The sequence below is a fragment of the Trichoplusia ni genome, chromosome 23, assembly GCF_003590095.1.
Source record: "Trichoplusia ni isolate ovarian cell line Hi5 chromosome 23, tn1, whole genome shotgun sequence".
NCBI lineage: Eukaryota > Metazoa > Arthropoda > Insecta > Lepidoptera > Noctuidae > Trichoplusia > Trichoplusia ni.
Window position 1 is genome coordinate 3721038 of NC_039500.1, and position 18324 is coordinate 3739361.

General features: G+C 37.5%; 1 protein-coding gene across 4 annotated transcripts in view; it reads left to right on the plus strand.

Moving 5' to 3' along the window:
* Positions 1-17813, plus strand: part of LOC113504720 (homeobox protein homothorax) — a 250321-nt gene extending 232508 nt beyond the window's left edge. For 2 of the 4 annotated variants that reach the window (XM_026887132.1, XM_026887133.1), the window contains exons 12-14: positions 11086-11144; positions 14711-14905; positions 15333-17813. In XM_026887132.1, the coding sequence (XP_026742933.1) occupies positions 11086-11144; positions 14711-14883 (232 nt within the window). In that variant the 3' untranslated portion in view covers positions 14884-14905; positions 15333-17813. The remainder of the gene's footprint in view (positions 1-11085; positions 11145-14710; positions 14906-15332) is intronic. The other 2 variants (XM_026887134.1, XM_026887135.1) reach the window with 1 other exon arrangement.
* The last annotated feature ends 511 nt before the right edge of the window (positions 17814-18324 follow it).

An 18324-nucleotide genomic window follows, 5' to 3' on the forward strand; every position in this document is an offset into this window, starting at 1 on the left:
CAGTCATACGTAGGTATTAGACGGGACTCAAATTAATACAACGGGCCACGGGTACACCTGCGCCTCGCTTGTTTCTTTCCTACGAAATTAACTCGCGCTCGCAACAATGGAGCCCCGAGCTCCGCTCGACCAACTTTTGCACTGTTATTTTTTTCCTCCACCGACTGCGGTGGCTATATTTCAAACTGTCATACTTAATCTTTTTATCAAAGTTAGTTAAATGCCATAAGAAGTGCACCCGTCTGCCGTGAGCTCCTCATCTGCCCTCTAATTGCGTTTCGAGTTTGTTTGCTAACTTTTATTATGAAATTAAACTAGTTTTGATGTGCTTTTAGTTGTATATGGTGCTGAGTATAATAAAGGTGATTAAATACTTTGAGATTTAGATAGCTTCGTATTTTGTTTTGGGAACTTTTAAGACCTAGAACAAAAAAGCTAATGGATTCTCGGGTTAAAATACTCGTTAGTGAAGAGGCATCGCACTTTTTAAGGTTTTATTTAATTAATAAACATGAGCTGACAGCTTCTATCTCGGGAACAGTTTCCTTCGAGCTGAGGCATATCAACGTCACCGAAGCAACTTCCCTACGTTATTAACAAATGTAACTCACATAGCTTGGAAACAACTAAAACGTTAGACAAAATACCAAGAAAATCTTTACTAATTAAAACCCAACAGTTGTTTATTCAACGTTTCGCCGTTCGCAATACCAGGCGCGCAGGGCCTAGGAGGCGAATAATTTATATTTAATTTAAACAAGACGACATTGGTATTCGGTATACGAGTGCGTAATTAAAATTCCCGCGGCGGTGGTGCGCCCCGCTCCCCGCGCCCCCGCGCCCCCGCGCCCCCGCCCCCTCGCGACAGTTTTCGCGCCAATTTCAACGCGCCCGGAAATTAATTGTGACAGGAAGACGCGGCGGTCACATCCGGCCGCGTTCCGTTATACGCATTGAATTATCGGCCAGTGTGTCCCGTACTATAAAAATATTCAGAGCCGTCATAATAGTAGATGGACATGGAATGCAAATTTAAATTGTTTCCATATTTATAATATAACAAATAAGTATCTCGTGTAGAGTTGAAGCCAATAGTTATCAAATACTATTTATTCAAATCCGTCTTGGATATTTCTCCCGATAGATTTGTGTAATTAGCACGTATAAATCACGCGGCAATCACTGGTCGCTAGAAAACTGTGGGCGTCTCTAAAAACTACATATTTGAAAACGTCGAATTCCGAGTTACATGATATATCGATAACGATTACTTTAAATACCATGAGATGTCACAGAAACCGGTCGTACATCGATGTAATCACGATCTGACTGATTATTTCCAAACTTATAAAACCTTATAAACTCACTGACAAGTAATAAGTGTCAAGTTTAACATTTAATTAAATATAAATCGATAAAATCATCATAATCCATAGTAATGGCGGCGCATTTACATAAGACGCGCGAATGTTTTGAAATTTTTCGAAAATGGAATGTGCGAGTTACCGGTGTTATTGCGTCATAGACAAATGTTGTGATGAGTTTTATTCAAATAAGTCCGTAATGGCTGGCCAGTGACCATAGCTGATCCAATACGAGATATTTTTTTATTATTATCAGCCTGTACCGCAGTATAACGGAACAGCCACTGTTAACAATGATGGATAGCATTTGCTACGTATACAGTTAGCGAGCAACATAGTGGGAAATAAAATAGTGTTAAATGCACTCGAAACTTTATAAAAGTAATGGCTTTTGTGATAACATAAAAGGACATGTTATTCCCCGCGTGACCAACATACAAATTGGAGACAGATCCCTTATATGGGAATAGCAGTGTTGTGTAGCAACGGTCCTTAATTATCCATAAACAATCTAATATACTTTTAACAGGCAAAAGCAACATTGTCAATGGCGATTATTCCAAAAAAAAGTGTTATCGATTTTTATTATCGGCTACGAATTTCACGCGAGTAACAATTGTTCGGTATCCAGTGGCATCTGCGCGAGAGTCGTTCGTTACGGACCTTAAGGGCCTCTAATGGCCTCCGCTGAACTCGAGACCCTTAAAATTTTAAACGTTCTTTTATTTATAGAGGCTCGCTTGATATCGAACCTCTGATCTATTCGTTATGATTCGATATTGTTCCCTTTTTTCTTCGAAAAAAAAGTATTCACACCTTTTTTTGATGTTGGAAAATGTATCGTACATTTGTGGAAAAGAGTTGTGATTTTAAACTGTAGTTTCGATCCCGTTTAGCGCAGACCCCATCATAAATCGGCAAGTCGTTTAAAGCGGTTAATTGCAGCTTGATTTATGTGTGTCGCCGTGTCTTATCGTCAGATCTATGCGACGACACAGTCGTTAGAACTCCGCTGGTATTTCATCAATTTGTATTGCTTGTAATTGCATTACGTGTGCGTCGTAAATGTGGGTAGTCGCTAAATTGGCGCAGGTACTGACTTGACGTTTAAATTACTGAGCAAAGAGAATATTGTTCTGTTGACAGCGGCGCTAGTGTAGCTGTCATTGCGTCCAACGTCATTTTGACGTTGATGACATTTAGATTCAGTTCTTATGTTCTCTTAACAATAACTTTGTCTACAATTTACAGTATGTAGGTATTAAACAACACTGCCAAGCTTGACGTTTAGAATTTGGCACCAGACGAGGTGCATATTTCCGTGAATTGGCAGTCCCCTGAAATTGCTTAGCAAAATGCATAATGCGGATATAAATGACTTAAATACACAATTGAAAGTAACAAAAAGATTTGAGAGAAGTGTAAAAAGGTACTGCTTATTTCAATAGGAACTAACTTCATTAAGTACACTCAAGTTTTCACGAAAATATTATGAACATTAGCACACAAACTTGTTAGAAGCTCTATCAATGCCTACGGATAAAACTCAGCATTTGTTTCTTAGCGGTGTCTATTCTATTTCATCATAAACAGTAAAACATCCAAGTGAGTTAGATGCTATCCAGTTTTACAACATCACTTAGCAGATAACTTATTTGACGTTACGATTGATAGACTTCTCAAAAAGGTTTAAAAAGGTCCCATTAATACTAGATTCTTATAGAATCAAGTCCCACGCAGAGGTAGCACCATTATTACAATGTATCAAACAAAACGTCGGGAGCGATACGCGCTGAGAGCAGAGAACCTTCTCCATCAAATTGTTTATCTACAATCCCACTTGGATGTTATAAATTACGAACCATACACAGGGCTGCCAATAACATAGACAAATTACTCGTCGCAACTTCATTCATATTCAAATCATTTTTAATTGGCAACCTTTTAAATCCTGATTTTGATGTATTAAGCTAAAAGCTTATAAATATTAAAATGTGCATTCACAAATATCGCCATTCAAATGTTTCGTTGATAAATGATAAAACAAAACACTGGCCACTTATAATTCACTAGTGACGCGACACGTTTGATTTACGCAAATTTCCAAAACGTTAAGTTCGAATAATTTATGCGTTCGAAACTGCGAATTTCAATTTAGGATAAAACCGCCATCAAATTTAGCGGGCGACATCAAATGCCATCAAATACCATCAAATTGGTTAGCAGTTTGTGTTTAATCGTTGGTTTGATTAAAGAGTGATGCACGCTAGGAACTGCGGGACAATCAGAGGGCTTATCTGTTTGTAAAAAGGCAAAAAGCCTTCGGCCGGGGCATTGTTAGCGTACGATTGCGACAACGCGATTAAGTAACGTGCACAGCTAATTCGAGTGAGGCGAGCACGCGAACACACCATCACACGCCGCTACACGCCGAATGCTCATTCTCAATAGAGATGTTTTGAATTAGCTTCTATGTTCTGCGCTAAATGTGCCTTTGGAATGGGAATTATTTAACGGTATGTGTTTATCTATAAATACATGCAATTCAGGACTCTTTTGTTAATTAATTTTGCTGTTTTGTATAAAATAAGTGATTTATTCGTCTATCTGTACAAGGCACACCCCTGAATCTCGTCCTTGTTTTAATATTCTAAGAAATCATTTGCCTTACTTATTTTCGTACTTCACGAGAACTATATAAGATGGTAGAAATGAAGACATTTATATGTGACGTCACCCGCGTCAGGTGGCCGCTTAGAATTCTGATCCGTCCATCATTAAATTGACAAATGGGCGCGCGAGGTGACGGCGATGGCGGCGCGCGCCCCGACGTGTTCCTTTAATTTATTAGAATTTTTGTTTTTGTGATTATTCGCATAACTTCCAATTAGGTTTTTAAATTTAAGTATGGAACGAACTTACCTGCTTTCGTTTTTACCGAACTTCTTTCTTCAGGCCATTTGTCAGCTTTGAAAATGGAATGACTTTAAGCATTTATACTAACGGTCAAATATGTTCGGTATTTAAATTTTATTACTTTTAATCTGCATTATTTTCACTGTCAGCCATGAATATTGAACATGACGTGAACGTAAACAGATTATAAAGCTTTTGGTTATATTTATTGTTATTTCCGTGTAGTGAAAACATTTATTTGAAACTGTTTTTGACTCTCATGTAGGTCGTACGGAAATATCGTGTTGTTTATTATTCATAATTTCTTATTATTGCTCGTTTGTTAATGCAATGTCATATTATCAATTGTTGTTTAACTTGCCAATAATTCCTATTGTGTCTGTACCTGCGTGTGTGCTTGGCTTTTATGAATACCTGTATAAACTTCGCTTTTAATGTTACCTCATATGTGACACCTTTTCCCTCATCAAAATCAGAATAGAAAACTCATGAAAACTCAGTCTGACATTTACATAGGTGAGGGTGGGGTACTTGAAAAGTTGGAAGATAAATGAGAATTAATTGTAATTAGGAGGAAGTACCAGGCGGGCATACAAGACGGGAGTATTCGGTGCGACCCGCATCGGCCACACGCAATCCATCACTGCACCAAATTAGTTCGCGCGCCGGCCGCAGCAGCCGCACCGGCGCTACTGCCGCACTCATTAGCGGTCGCCTGTGAACCATGCGCTCCTGGTGTTTAATTGTTATCATCACTAAAATAATGACGTTATTTCGATGTGACATCACGTGGTTTTAATGACCTGAAAAAATATCACAAAATTTATCAAAATTATTTGGTTAATGTTTTGTCGAATTTCCCCTACTCAACGGGTTTAAGGCTAGCCAATCGAGTGCCTGGATACATCATGTACTTGCTCCCCCCCCACGAATCCAACCAAAGAAATACAACCTCCTGAACAATATTAACTTTAGAAAGTTAATCTCAATTTACGCCGTACCTGTTACAAAATTCAAATTCGGGCCCAGATGTTGACCATAAATAACTTGGTTCGCACCTCGCGCTCAACCCTTCCAGTTGTAATACAGAATAAATTCGGTGCACACGTCACCAATCAGCGCAATATGGCGCCGGGTCGAGCTATTATCGCAATTGCATGTTATCCTCGACCCTGTCTTGGGTGCGGCCGTAAAGTGCGAGGGTGATTGCGCTTCGTATCGATGTATTAACAGCCGTTGACAAATACATGACAGGAAATTCATTGATTTTACTCGAATGCTTCAGAATGAGGGTGTTTTCGTTGTTGTATTGTTTTAGGCCAAGGCGTTTACATATTCAGTCTTGTAGATAAACATGAAAAAGAAATACGTTTCTTGCATTCCACCATGTGAAGTAGGGGCACATAAGGATGTACATTAACTTTTGGACCATTGTTGGCCTAACAAAAGAGTAAAACAAGAAAATAAATGAAAATAGTTCTTAAATTGCCTTTACACTAATTATGGATATTAGTTTTAAAGATAGTTGTCCCGCTAACCTCGTGGCCACACACGAACAAGCGTTTTGACACCATCTGCGGCACTTTGAGATATTTACTGCCGATTTATGCCGCCTTGGTGTCTAATTAGTCGCCTGTTAATTGTACCTAACGAGTATTAATTTTGGAAAAGCATGTTGTTATGTATAATTTATTAGTGGTTAAATCGGGAAATCGTGTCAAGGATTCGAAAATAAACCTAATATTTATTAAATTTTATTAATTTTAAAGTTCTTATTAAGAGTGTCATAAGGATCTTTCTTTCTAGTAACACACATTATTCCTTCTACATCTAAACTTCGTCCACAAATAATTCGACGGCACGCCAAGTCCCCTTCGCAATCGCAGAATAAAAACAAATCCGTGGGCCCGAGTCCCGACAATTAACGCAGTACCATGTGTTACTCATTCCGCGTGATGAGGACCCAGGAGCTGGGGTCGGGAGGTCGAACTGGCGATATATTGCGCCCGGTAATTACACCCAGCGGCTACCAATGTACCAGGGTGCCAGAGGATTAAGGAGCTATACGACTTAAAATGAAGCATTTTCCGCGATCGTAATTTATTAGTGGCGATTTTTGCTCCTCCACTTTATGTTGCTTTGGTATATTAATACTAGTGATTTATTATTGTATTAGTCCGCGAATTAAACGATTCCGGCTCTTTTTAAAATTATATAATTGCAAATTTTGTTTCAGTAATTAGTTCAATCGCAATCAGTACATCTCCCAATTTTGCTTGTTTACTTTTCGTCCAATCCAAAAGTACTATCTTCCTAATACATTTCCATATCTAATAAGATACCCGTATTTCCTGAACCCATGACAATAACGTTAATTCTCATAATAACCACGAACGAATTCGATCGGAGAGAGTCCATTACGAAAACAACGTCGGCAATATCCTTAACAACGTCTACAAGCCGTCTGATCCCCTGGTACCCTGGATATAATATTTACTGGTCACACCTATAATTGCCTGATTTAAGGCAGTTTGTATGCACTGCCGACGACGGTGGATTTCATGAAAAATATTTATTGTCCTCGTGGACTCCGTGGATTAGATGAATTTGTACGTGACGCAGTCGCCTGGACCTTTTGTTTTCTCAACGATATTTTCCGGGTTGTTTTTAAATGGCGTTTTTGTGGAAACATATATGTACATTAAACTAGATAATATCAGAAAGGTGTTATATTTTTTATTCAAAATATTACCGAATAAGAGAAGAGTTCGTTTATTTTAGGAAGGCAAAACTAAGTTAATTTATTTAAAAGCCATCAAGCTTAGAAGGGGAGCGATTTGAAACTTGAAAGGAACAAAATAAACAATAGTAAGTGATGCAGGTATATCAGCAATCAATCACTAGGGTAACATAGTCCGCCGGATATCTCCGACATCAAAACGCGATCCGACCGTCGGACGATATCCGCACTGGATTTGTCGGATTCCGACAGCATTTGTATCCGAATCCAAGTATTATTCACCCTTTTGTGGCCCTGTATCGTCGTCTCCAGCTGTTAACTAAAGCTAACATGAATCTTTTCATGTAATACGAAGCCAAAGTAATTGGATCCGCGAGAGATCCCAAATAAATACATTTATTATTTCATCCTCGTAAGATTCTTCCCCGTATGAAAAAACTGTTCATAACGTAAATAAATAATTGCTGTAGGCTCATACGTATTGTGTAAGTTTGTATTTTGAAGCAATTACTTGGGCAATATGTTATACGTCTCGTGAATAAGTGATGCCGCGGCGGGACGCGCGGGATGCGAGCTGCACTCCCAAATTAACTGTCACGATGAATTTTGTACGACCGTTTGGATATTCTTCCGATTGCTTTGTGATTCGATTAGTTTTTGCGATAATTGTTGTGTAATTAACGTTTCGACACGCACCCGCGTGTGTACGCGTAAGTGCTAGTGAACCAATTGAAAAATTATTTTGTTAACGCCCGCTAATAAACGTTATTTGATTAAACAAAACTTGTATAATATTCCGCCGGACGCTTTGGTAAGTTCAAACGATCTCCTATATATATTCTGTAGTAACTTTTGTGAAAGCCAAGTATTTTAATAAACATTCAAATTATCATAAATTAACCCTTGAACGTACAGTACATGCGAAATTGACGTGGAGCAGAGTGCGAGGGTAGGCCCAAACTATCCCTAGCAAGGGTCCCAGTAATTACTTGAGCGAGACATGGCTGTGCGTCCGATGCGTCTAATGTGTTGTTAATATCAAGATTAGTTCATTAACTCTTCATCCGCCGTCCGGGGTCCATAACGCCCCGCCGTCCTCCGGGAGAGGGTCCCGACGCAAAAACGGCAAATTTTACGACTCTTAAGAGGGTATCTGTTAAATCGCGCTTTGTATTAATTTTGACGGCGGCTGTTACTGTTATTTTGATGTTTTAGCTGCAATTAACTGTGAAGTTTAAGGTTGTGGGATAAAAACCTTTGTTATCTTAAGTTTAATTGTAATCACTTCTGTATTATAGTAGATGTTATTAATTTCGAATGAAATCAAAACATCTAGCATTGCGACAAAAAAAAATGAAAGCTGTTTGTTTGTCAAAAACCACTTTATCCAGAAAATCCATTGAAAACAAAATACATACTATCCTAACATAAAAAAAATCACGTCCCACAGACATTGTTTCTCATATCACAAGCAATAAATCAGGGAATTCATGAAATACAAAATATAGTTCAACAATAGGACAAACAACATTTGACATTACCAAATTTGCATTTCTATGTATGTTTATTTTATTTGGGACAACGGTCGCGCCGATACCAGGGGCGCATAAATCATAAGCGATCAGGACTCGTTCGGAAGGGTTGGCGATACAATTGTAGATGCACATTATTGCACATATGCGTTTGATAAATCTGTTTCGTATGCAAATGGGACTAATTGTAATAAGATTTGGTACATTACCGCGTCATCTGATACAGAGGGTGAACTGTTTTATTTTATTAGGTGTTAGCTTTTATGGTATGGTGTGTTCAAATGGGAGAATTTTGTTAAAGATATCGATCTAGTGGTCATCCTATTCTTTATCATAATATGTTTAAGGCCCGATTTTTCAATCGTCAGATAACTTTTATCTGAGGAATAAATATGGCCGTTTGACATATTTGCTATACAAAAGCTGTCAAAACGTCAAATATATTCATCGAATAAAAGTTATCTGGCGATTGAAAAATCGGCCCTAAATCTATTACATCCTCTTGATCACAATTTCTTTGTTTCCTACCAAAACACGAACCAAAATAAATACATAATATATGAAAACGGTCCATATAAATTATAATTAGATGAAACACATTCTCCAAAGAGAATCACATTACGTAACGATAATAGGGGCGGGCCACTCGATCTCATGATGTCCTGGTACCAACTTATTATTGCAATTGCTAGATTTCCCCGGCTTTTCCCTAAATAGGGAAAGTTAAAAAGGTGATTTGATCCGGGAAGCACGTCCCGGCCGGGGGGGAGAGAAAATAGGGGATGGAAGTCCTACAGCGGTACCTACAGAGTATCAAATTTAATTTCGACTTCCAAGTTTTTGGATTTTAATTACCTGAAAGCGAATTAAATAATGAGTGTGCGGGGTTGAGTGGGATTCCTTCAGCTCACTGTTCAAGCTGAGAATTCCCGTTTTCCGAAAAGGCGACGTCGAGGGTTCGCGTAATTTATAATTTATCCTTACTTGATTCGGAATTACAATATCACGTAAGATTACATTTACCGAGACTTTCGGGTAAAGTTATTTCATTAAGAAAATGGCTGAAAACTTTACAATAGAACTTGAGGTGGTTGAGATAATAATAATTGACATTTAAAATTAAAACAAAGTTGCAATATTACATAAAACTGCTATACTTTTTCTCGTAAAACTTTTAAGGATGGTCATCCAAACACAGGTTACAATATTCCACAGCAAAACAGAAATATAATTTCGGTAACTTCCATTTACTTTGTCGCGGCCGGCGTTACAAAAATCGCTAGTGCTGGTCTTAAGCCCAGGGGTGCGACCCACCCCGAATTAAGCGTTAATTAGGGAAAAACGGTATTTATTACCCCCAGGTAATAGCTCACTCCACCACCTGCTGTTTGTGTAAGTAAACACCAGGAAAAACTTTATTGTTCGCTTATTTCTTACCTTTAATCGTTCGCGAAAATTGGTTTTTGTTTTTTGCTAGAATTTCGAGTTTTTGTTTGTAATTTTGTAAAAACATTGAGTTGTGAAGTTAACAAGCTTGCAGACAATAAAGTCCCAACCACAGAATATTTTAAGTTGTCATAGAAATTGCATCAGAAGATCAGTGAATGCCTATTGTTAAAATTACTAGCGAAACAAGCAGTTAGTTATCTTCCTCGCTTATAGTAATGATTACAAGACTAGCGCGGTTAACTCGTAATATAAACTAACTACAACATTCAGAACAACTATACGGTCAGTTTCAAAACATTTAAATTACAAACACGAACTGAAATTTCCCAAACTTTTATCGGACCCCCTCTAGTCCGGGGCAAATCCCAAAATCGTAATCCCGAGGTACCAGGGCGACATAGCTTATCGCCGGTGGCCGGAGCCAACGCCAAATGAAGGCATTAGTTTTCATAAAGCCGGCCGAGATAGCCCCCGGTCACTCGCCCTTCAGAGGGATGCTCTCCTAGTACCTAACTTGATATATTATCAAATGATATTTGAGACCTTTTGATAAGCGAATCTAAAGTTATTTTGGTACGGTTCTGGGTCAGATAATTGTCGTATTTCTTATCGGCCCCGAATATTTTTATCTAATAAAATAAGTTTTTCCACTTTCTCCATGGGTAGTCAATTCTCCTAATTTGACAAGATCCCATATCGAGAGAACCGAGTATTCGGGACTAAGATAAAAACAAGGAAATCTCGGTGGTGCTCTAATACGTTGTGAAGACTTATGCTGTCCTGGTAACATGTGAGCCATGCATTGTCTCAACCCTGGCAAAACACGGGCTCGGCAGAATTCGACATAATTCATTACGACTGCTTGTTTTTCCCGCCTGTTTGTTGCAAAGAACTTTTGTGGAAAGGCAAAACTAAGTTATGCTTAGATATGTATGTAGATAATATAATTGAATAGAGTTTGTGATGCTATCGATAAACGGACCTGGCTGATGATATAAACGCGAACTTATCTATCGTGTGGACTTTACTTTTATTCTCCCCTATTTGTCTTTATAATTTAATAACGTGTGTTTGTTTGTTTCAGGTTCATTAACGCGAGACGTAGGATAGTGCAGCCAATGATAGATCAGTCAAATAGAGCAGGTAACATTTTTCTTATACATCTATTTAATTTATTGCTTGCAATAAAAAATCTACTATTAATACTAAACAGATTTTCTTAACGAGGCATAAAGATTTAAAAAAGTTCCAAGCAAAAGAGTATATTCTCTTCCGTTAAGTCCCAAAGGACTAGTATACCAAAGGCTTAAAAAAAGTTCAAACAGCAATACCATTATCTTAAATTGAAGTCGGGGCTCCATACAGGAACATTAACGCGTTTTGACCGCATCACGTATCGGCTCCAACATTTCAAATTCACCGGGCACGCCCCGAAACGACTTTGAAGTCTAAAATCGAGTTTGCTGACCACAAAGTACGAAGTGGTTCATACAGTATGCAGGCCGTCGCATGCGGCGAGTAGCGCCGCCGTCCCATGAGGATGTTCTAGCTTTTAGCGCTGACCGCTCGTGGAGTTATGAGCGCCTGGTACCGGCCCAGCTGCGTTTAGAAAGTAGATTAGATAGAATTACTTTACTCTGAGTAAAATACAGTGTATTGTTTTTGAATACGAATTTTCAAAGAGCCGTTTGTTCTGCGAAAGTCGATGAGAGAAAATGTGTGTTGGAATAACCTACACTCGAACAAAGAGATTGTTCCATTTACTGAAAATTAAAGTCGCAACCGTAACTAAAAACAAATCATTTCAATATTAAAACCAGCAATCATAATGTGAAAGCTGAACATAAAAGCCCGCGTTGCAAATAACACAACTGGCCGAAAATAAAACCTTTTTTTTACCCATCCCGTCGACAATATGGAATAGAATTACAAACGACCAATTCTATTTTTACTTTGTAATTGTAGCACAGTCCATAAAACGTTCCCGGATCCCCTGTACGTAGCCAACAAAAATTCCGCTCGGGGAAAAAAAGGACGTCGCAGAAAAAGGGCTTACTCCTGCGAACGCAAGAAGGGTAAAAAAGAATAATGTCCGAATTCGTTGACCCGTCCCGAGCTATCCATCACTCGCCCCTCCGGCGACTATCGCCGATGTATGCTGCCCTGGTACCTTTATCTAGATGTGTGGATGTTGCCCCCCTTTCCTATTCCAAGATTAGAAACGGGGGCTTTCTTTCATTTCTTGTTAATTGCGTTTATGAAAGACTTGTACATACACACAGAGTTAATAAAATTAAATATTTAATTTAGAACACACTTTTTTCTCTGGTGACACTTTCTAAAACATTAGATCCAAAAAACACTATTTCTCTAAAACCAATTTTAGAAAAAAAAACATTATGCAGTAAAACATCATACAATGTTTTGGAACGAATCTCCATCAAACGGAATACTTATTGGATATGCATTTCCCCATACAAAACGCTCATACTAAAGTTAGCAGGACTGTCAGCACTCAAATATCGCGACACCAAACACCGGGAGTACATAAAACAGGAACAGTTCTAAATCTCGCGAGCCAAACCGGCGGATGTGGCCGCCCAGCCAAGTTTGCCGACGACGGAAAATGGAAAAACCGGAGGGGTGGAAGGATAGATGGAAAATTGTTTTGGCAATGGACTAAAGAAAATGGCCACCGCATTTCCTGCGGTCAAGCCAAAAGGCGCTTTTCCAATCACTATATTATTTGTCGTGCGGGGGCCTTGCGTTTATGTATTCCTGGTGCGTGCGACGTGTGCTCCTGTGTGCCAAACGTATTGCTGCGATTCGGTTGGATTATTTTTTACTAAAAATATGGGAAAGTTTGGTCCATGAGAAATATTTCCAGTTCCTAGAATGGCTGACCAAAGTACTTGGTAATTTGACAACGTGAGTATAATGGCCACAAATCCTCGGCACCCACACATACATAATGAAGCGTCTGTCGTACATTATTAACATGTTAACACAGTCTATCTCAGTAGCCCAGTACGTACACACCCAGCCATGTCGCTGCGCTAATGAATTTATTATAAGAGCATAAATTGGCCTCTGATGCGTCCCATTACGGTGCCAGACTGTAAATTACAATTCGTTCGAGCACCGAGCGATCGTTTATTGGGTATTCGGCGAGGATTAAATCCCGTTCTCTCGTCACCGATGCATTTATTAAAAGCGAAATTAATATTCATATTTTTCGGAACTAGCAGCCATGCCTTTGTTAGTTCAGGGACCGTGGAAATGATTAACAATCAAAGCTATTTATTATACCTTGTCAATATCGAAAAATTGGCTTTAATATGTGAGCCGTTTTTCTTCTCAACAATATTATATTGCAGTAGTGAAATTGAAATAGATGCATTGAGAGCGACGTCGTCAAGATTAGTTTGTAGTAAATCATGGTATCCTGGTAGTTGCCCCTGCTCGGGCGCCCGTTATTGCTTCCTGCTGCCTTGGTAGGAAACACGCGCCACTGGACCGACTCAATCACCGAGTTTTGTGTTGTTTGCAAAAATAACAATAATCTCTACTCCATAAAAAAGAAAATAATGGGTTTCATTGTTTTTCTTTATCATAATTGCGTGAGTCTTAATGCCAGTTGTAATTGTAATTGACGGAGTAGTAGACTAAAACTTAATGTGTTAAAGAATGTTTCTATTTGTTACAATTTTAAACATAATGCAGGATGCAACATGACATAACTCGAAGTTAAAGTGTCAAGCATCGAGAAATAATGAACATTTAAAATTAAGATTCAATAGAATAAACACAAACACTTCAAACTAAAAACAAGAAAACCAAAACCATTATTGCATCCGTATTTAAATTCCAAGAGCCATTGTGGAGCTCACAATAGCAAACTGCAAAAGTCAAGAAATCCGCTCAATTTTACCACAAAACTGTTATGGTTTCCGGTCGCGATATATCCATGGGATTATCAATCGTGATGTAATGGTGTTCGCCCATTATACTCGTCGATTTCCGACATCCTCATGGGGTCTTTATGGTGGTACGCGCCATTGCGTCTTGAGAGCACGGGACACGAAACGATACCTATAGTTTTTGGATCAGGCCTTTTAAGATACGTGCCTTGTACCCCTGCGATGGTAAAGGTTTTGTTGAGAAAATCTGCTTATGGATATATTTTGATTTAATATACAATGATAATGTTAACATACTGATTGGGTTTAAAATTATAAAATGTGTTTTCTTTCTTAAATATCTTTTGAGATTTTAATATTTTTTGGACGTCTTCTAAAGATCTTCAAAACTGAGTCAAGAGATTTGGTGAAATTATAAAATTACCTTTTTGGATCATAAATTACAAACAGCCATATTAATCAAGTCTAACATTTGATTTTCCTCTGGTCACGTTATCAGCTTAAACAGATTATACCTCCATGTAGTCTCAGATATAAACGGCATTACTTTAGTGACAATCGAAAATCGAGTTCTCAATGATTGGGGATAGTGTATCTGGGATGATACTTGACCATGCTAACTTAAGACAGCATAATGATCTAGAAAACCGAGTACCTAAAACTGGTGCTGGTGGTGTCTATTGTAATTGCAGTCTTATTTGAAGTTATTTAGATTTCAATTTTGATTGAGACCCAGTCGTCAAAACCCAGCTGAAGCTGATTGCACAGCCAGCCTAATTAACCGGGCAGTGTTCTATCCGTCAGTATTCCCGCACGCGGGCCCCAGCGGCGCCTACAGCCCGGAGGCCACCATGGGCTACATGATGGACGGCCAGCAGATGATGCACAGGCCGCCCACCGACCCCGCCTTCCACCAGGGCTACGCGCACTACCCCGCCGAGTACTACGGCCACCACCTCTAATGCACCCTGCATACTTGTACATGTAAGTATAACAAGTGGTTTTATTCTTTGGACGTCATGGTCCTCTAGTTGATGCCTACTGGCAGAAATTGCAGAAGAAGCGAAGTTCATAAAATTAGGAAAATATTTTTTGTTTTAGTAGTCGAATCTAAGACTGTTAGGAAAAAATAAGGAACCTATTTCTTATACAACTGCCACTTGCAGACGTTTGTGTCCAGGTGCAGAACGGGACCTTTATAAACATAACAATTTTTAGTCCTACTAATAACATCCCACCCATTTTGTAATTCCCACCTTCACAAAAAAATATTTCAAAGAAAGTCGTTGATATACGACGGTATTATAATTATGCTGTTGCAGCCAACCAATAAAATTCATAATTAATGTATAATTTATGCAGTTGTAAATAAGGTAACGAAACGTCAATATATTTGTATTTTTATTTACAGATATGAATAACGTTGACATCGCTCGGGCAGCGGGATCCCCGCGCCCCGCGCCCTGCGCCCCCGCGCCATCGCGCCCTCGCGCCCCCGCGCCCGCACTCGCCTAGGCCGACCAACGCCTGTGATACTGGCACGTGATAATTACAGGAGAACGATGCTACATGTACATAAAAAAAAAAACTAAAATAAAAAAACGCGACATTTTTGTAATATTTGAAACAGTATACGATCTCCTAAAATTAAGTTTTGAAGTCAACTTTAATGGTTAAAATAAAATGTAAATGTAAAACGCGAAGTGACATGGACGCTGAAACATGACGGTGCAATCACCTGTTAATAAATAACGGTTTTATCACTCGGAACAATAGGAGCAAAGTTGATGAATGTAACAATAATGTGGTTTGATAGTTATCGTATAAATATTTATAGCTAATTGTGTATTGTTATTACGTAAATATAAATAAATAATTGAATAGTTGTGTAAGTTGTAACTATCACAGTACTTGGGTCGCTGTCGACAGAAAGGTAATAGATATGGGACTTTTTTTGTAAAGGAGTTGTATTAATAGGTTTTAGGTTTTGAAGCAAGTTTCTTTGTGAGGTGGGAGTGCTCGGGCTGGATCCCGGCCGAGCCTGCGCCCGCGCATGTCCTCGCGCCCGGCCCGAGCTCGAGCACGCCACTGCTCCAGGTGTAACTGTAAATTTCGTTTACGTGTTGCTCTTACCTACCAACTAATTTATTAATAATTATCAAGCTCAAATTGTACATCTATTACGAATGTCAATTTCTTGAAAATTAATTGTCCGCGCGTTTAATTTACAGAAAACATTTTGAATACATATCTTTGAATTATATATTTATTGTAATGATATTGTATATCGAATATCGTTTTTCACCTTGCCTTGGTGTTCGATAATGTAGCACAATTTGTAACCGATGTATACGAATCACAAAATGATATTTTACAATGTTAAAAAAATGAGATTTTTAGGTCTATTTTTTGTCTTTGTGGATGATACCTGATATTGATTGCCTTCTATGTTACCAGGTGACCATAAACTTTAAGATGTGCAGATTAAAAAATAACTTGAAAAAAAATATTGAAGCCGTGTTCGGCGCGAGACGAGTCGTTTTATTTATTTTTTAATCTGTAGACCTTTCACACACGTAATATTTAAAATTGTGTGGTTTTCATGACTGATGAGAATCTGTGAGCTTCTTATAGATTACATATTCTTGTTCCGTGGTCTTAAAAATACTTTTTTTGCGTAAATGTAAACGAATTATAAGATTTACTAATTAGATCAGCCACGGAACTGCTCCGCTGCAAGTGTTCAAGGTACGTTAAGCGAGTAGCTGGAGTCACATGATGATTCAAGGAAATGGGAACTTTGAAGAGGTTAAAAGATTCGGTAAAAAACATCGGGAACTTTTAGGAAGAGACCCTGAAAGTGTGCATATAAAAAGATAACGTGATTGATACTTGCAGTGGAGTATAATTAATATTGTTTCCAATATATTCACGTGAACCATTTGAAAGTAATGCGACGCATTACGGCCTTACGTCATGTATACGAACGGGAGATATAAAATGTCATATTGGTCCTAGCTATGGTAAACTTTGATAGCGGAATAATTTATCCGAGAAAAAGCTTTATTATAGGCTAATTAAGACCACCATATTGTCTTGTAAATTGCGATACGATTGTAGAGATATATTTAAAAAATATAATAATAATATTTAATTCTAATTTCAAATACATATTAGCGAAATAGGAGAAGTTTAACGTTTGTTTTTGGAATACGAGTTTTAAAAATGGAATAGTAAGGGTTTAAGAAGCTGTCACTTTGACAGTCGTATCGCAACTTAGTGTCTCATTTTTAGAAAAAAGTTTGTGAACTTTTGTAAATAATAATCATCAAATATTATACATAATTACGTCATTTTACTTTGTATAGACAGTTTTCCCCAATGAAGTCTCAGTATTAAATAATTTGGAAAGAAAATATTTTTTTTCTCTTGCAACACCGGACTTTGTTGATACACAATTATTATTGTTATTTGCATTGCGTGTAATATATTTTTATTAAGAGGAAAATCTTAAATAGTAGTTGTTAGGTATTAATGTATTAATTGAAGAATTTTATTTTGATTTTTCTCTTTATTACATATGTATATGTACATTATATATAATGATTTGAAAGTCATCAAGTTATTGTAAATATAGCTACTAAAATGGTGAACATGAGCGTCGGTCAGCGGAACATTTCAATTTGATGAGAAAAATATTAATTATATATTTGTATTGTATAATTTCGGCGAGATACATATTATAAATAAAATATACGATTAATAATAAACTGGTTTATATAATAGTAACTTCAGATCGCTGACGGGCCGTTGTGAAGGACATCTGACGAAACTGTGTCGGCATTATGAATGCTACGAATTGTGTAAAAAATATTAAAACCTAAAAAAAACATATTTTGTTTCATTTTTACGTAACACCTTAAGAAATCATGGTAATTTCTGAGTTCATTAAATTAGATACAATGTTACCTTAGAAATTAAAATTAAAAAAAAATACACAAAAATCTGCCGTCATTTAATTAACCTAACAAAAAAAAAGTAATTTTCTGAAAAAGTGTTTTTTCAAAATCAGACAACTGCATTATATCAAATAACACATACTTTCTTGAATATTCTTATATTAAAAAAAAAAAACAAAATACATAGATACAATTACATAAATTTTTTTTTTTTTTGTTTACACACCGTGAATCTTTTTGCACACAATACATATATTATACTTTATAGTCATGTTGACATACTATGGGGCTAAATGTAATTCTATAAGATTACATAGTTCTCTCAAACAAACGTTCTTTGGTGTCTGTGCTCTGACCTCTAATTCTTTTAAAAATATTCCAAGTTCAGACGATTTATTAAACTGAAGTCTAAATCAATACATATTTTTTCAAAATCTATTTTTG